Source organism: Phalaenopsis equestris, unplaced genomic scaffold (assembly GCF_001263595.1).
Source record: "Phalaenopsis equestris unplaced genomic scaffold, ASM126359v1 Scaffold000226, whole genome shotgun sequence".
NCBI lineage: Eukaryota > Viridiplantae > Streptophyta > Magnoliopsida > Asparagales > Orchidaceae > Phalaenopsis > Phalaenopsis equestris.
In genome coordinates this window covers 1,156,777-1,160,238 of record NW_018164668.1, presented here as the reverse complement: position 1 = coordinate 1,160,238, position 3,462 = coordinate 1,156,777, and the positions used below count along the sequence as shown (strand labels likewise).

Sequence of the window (3,462 nt, the reverse complement as noted above, 5' to 3'; positions counted from 1 at the left end):
CAGATGAGGACAGACGTAGCCAGAGTTTGAAATTAAACATTTTAATATTTCTGATTCTAGTTGTACTCGTATTTGTACTTTTTTTAGTTATCTTGGTACTCATGAGGGTGTGAGTAATGTATGACATCTTCTACTTATGATCTGTGATGATTTCATGTTTCTGCATATGATCCAGTACTATCAGTAAGCTATTCTGAATAAGCTGTCCCAAACAGTTCTATTACAAAGGGGCATGAATGTCATTTAATCACCAATAAGCTATCTTGAATAAGCTGCCCCAAATAACAAGACAGATTATTCTGATAATCTGCAGATTATCAGATTATCAGAATAATCTGCTTATCAGCAGATTATTAATAATCAACAGCTGCGCCAAACAGACCCTTAGTAAACTAGACCGGACCGGTCTATTAGACAGATTCGATTGTGAACTAGTTAGTGGTTTGTCTGAAACATACAATGGTCCGTTTATATCCTCGAACTGTTGAGAACACAAGTCGAACCGTCAGCTCAACCCATAAATCGGAGCACCGTGTCACCTCCCAAAAGAACTATTCGAGGTGGTGGGCAGCCCAGGGCTTAAATACTTTTTTTCGGCCCTACACCTAGTCGATGTGAGACTTTTTGTCCGTGATATTGTCCTCCACCCAATTACGTGACACCCTCGTTGTAAACCCTAAACTCAACTGAGGGTCCCACTGGACCATGGAGTGGACCATGGAGAGTCCACACACCTGACATGCAGTAATCTGCTCTGATACCACTTATCATCTTCCAAAAGAGCTCTTCGGGGTGGTGGGCAACCCAGAGCTTAAATACTGTTTTTCAGTCCTACGCCTAGCCGATGTAGGACTTTTTATCCGTGACAACCGGCTCCATAGAGATAGAGAGAATAAGAAGTTTATATGACTATTATTAACTTTTTTGAAATATATTTTTTTTTCGGAATACACCCTCACATTTATGAAATAGAGCAATAATTTTATGTACATGTTTCCCGTAAAACTTATTTCTCTATCCATTTTTATATTTATATAATTATTATATTTTTAAATTATATTTTATTAAGTTTTTATAGTTATTAATTATTACTTCAATTGGTTCAACTTCACTTAAATCAATAATGAATCTTTAAAATTTCTATACATATCCGACCCTATTATTCGAAAAATTATTTCATACGGATTGTATACAGTCAGAATGTATTTTGGTGGGCCCCACCTAAATTTTTTTTAAAAAAAACTAAAATAATTATGACCGTAGATCACCGTGATCTACGGTCAAGATCGAACACCACATGTAGAGATGCATGTGGTGTCCGTATGCAATAATTTCTCCTATTATTCATTTCACTTGTCAACTACTTATCATAAAATATATTATTTTTAAATTAAAAATGAAACAAATAAACTAAAATTATATTGATTTTCCCAAAGAATTTGGCTTTCTTCTTCATCAGCTTTGCATTGAATCCTTCCTTACATACACCCCACTCAATTCCTTAAATGCCTCCATTTTGTAGAAAATATTTGGTCCGAACATGACATGTCTGGACAGCCAACTACCAAGTGCCACTTCGCCATATACTTTATTGACGGGAAACGTGATGATCGATGATTGACCGTCTGGATGAACTCCGAGCTAAATTTTGACTAATAACTCTTACACTTTTATTTTGAGAAGATCCGAGCTAAACTTCAAATAAATTTTAGAGCAATAAATAATTTATGAGCTCAATTCACTAAAATTCACAACCCTAACCCTAACATCGCGTGAGAAACATTGGAAAAAGGGATCGGCCGTCCATCCCCAACCAGTCGAGGAAACCTCACCGGCTAACATTCTCCACGTGAAATTTCCGGTCAAAACACAGCCGACGCGGTTCCCCCTCGACTTCCCCTTCTCATCCCTTTCAATGGCGGAGATTATATATATCCAAGAAATCGTCTCCAATTTCCTCTCAATCTCCCCGGAGGAAGAACCAAAGATCCAAACGAGACACTATCCGAGGGGTTTCAATGGCCAGTCTTCTCCTCTCCGATTCCTGCGGCTTGAAGCCCATGAACTCCGCCGCTCTTCTGCGATCAAGGCCTCGTTTCCCGGCGGATAAGCATCGGAGCATTGTCTTCTCTGGCAGCCGGCCGTTAGGGCTTTCCACTGTTAGCGGTCCCCGTGCGCTGCTTAGCGATTGGCCGCTGAGAGTAAGATCGCCGGCTAGGCCGGCGGTAGTGGAGGAGGAGGTAAGGGAGATGGATGTTAGGGTTGGAAGGGAGGAGTTCGATCCAGGGATGCCTCCGCCGTTTGAGCTCGCGGAGATCCGCGCGGCGATACCAAAGCAGTGCTGGGTGAAGAATCCATGGCGGTCGATGAGCTATGTGGTTCGAGACGTCGCCGTCGTCTTCGGTCTCGCGGCGGCCGCAGCTTATATCAACAGCTGGGTTGTTTGGCCTCTGTATTGGGCTGCTCAGGGAACGATGTTCTGGGCTCTGTTCGTTCTCGGCCATGACTGGTATGACTATGCGGCCGCCCAATTACTTCATTAATAGCTTCGATTTATTAGGTTTTTTTTTTCTTATGATATGATTTTGTGCAGTGGGCATGGAAGCTTTTCGAATAATTACAAGCTGAACAGTGTAGTTGGCCATCTTCTTCATTCATCCATTCTTGTCCCTTACCATGGCTGGTAAACCTCTTCTTCTAAACCAAATCCGTGAGCTCTATTATGTAGGTGCTGTCCGGCAACAGACGTGATTTAAGTATTAGGATTTAGTAAATCCTGTAAATCTGGATTTACTAATTCCTGTAAATCCAATTGAACTGTATGACAATTTCCGCAGAGATTTAAAAAATTGTTATGGCTATTGGAGACAGTCGGAAGCGCTTGATGTTAAATCCCAAGCCCCACGAAGTAAAATCCACCGGTTTTTGAGATTTAGAATTTATGGGATTAACAGCTGAAATCCATGGAATCTGGATTTACAGCATCAGAGGATTTATTTTGTCCAAAATGGCTGTCTGATAGGATTCCACTTAAATACTGCATAAATCCTGTGTTAAATCCGTTGCCAGACAACCTCTAAGCTATTTCTAATCATCTTTTAAATTCTGCAGGAGAATAAGTCACAGAACTCATCATCAAAACCATGGCCATGTGGAAAAGGATGAATCTTGGCACCCTGTAAGTATTTCTCTCAGTTTTTTGAATCAAAAATTGATTTTTTTTTTCTCTATCGTTAGTTTTACCTTATTGGAAATTTCTGGTACTAATTCTTACAGTTGTCTGAAAGTGTTTATGAGAGCTTGGATCCACTAACTAAGAAGCTTAGATTCACATTTCCTTTCCCATTGCTTGCCTTTCCCTTCTACCTGGTGAGTGATTTTACCTGTGCTTATGTGGAATAAGATCACAGTTCTGCTAACTAATTTGAATTTCTATTGATGACAGTGGGGCCGAAGTCCTGG

At 40.4% G+C, this 3,462-nt stretch overlaps 1 protein-coding gene across 1 annotated transcript in view; it reads left to right on the top strand.

Moving 5' to 3' along the window:
• The first annotated feature begins 1,747 nt into the window (after positions 1 to 1,747).
• Positions 1,748 to 3,462, top strand: part of LOC110023671 (omega-3 fatty acid desaturase, chloroplastic-like) — a 3,853-nt gene continuing 2,138 nt past the window's right edge. Inside the window, 5 exon segments of the mRNA XM_020723196.1 lie at positions 1,748 to 2,509; positions 2,594 to 2,683; positions 3,112 to 3,178; positions 3,277 to 3,369; positions 3,446 to 3,462. The exon segment at positions 3,446 to 3,462 is cut by the window's right edge and continues 10 nt beyond it. Coding sequence (XP_020578855.1) covers positions 2,019 to 2,509; positions 2,594 to 2,683; positions 3,112 to 3,178; positions 3,277 to 3,369; positions 3,446 to 3,462 — 758 coding nt within the window. The 5' untranslated portion in view covers positions 1,748 to 2,018.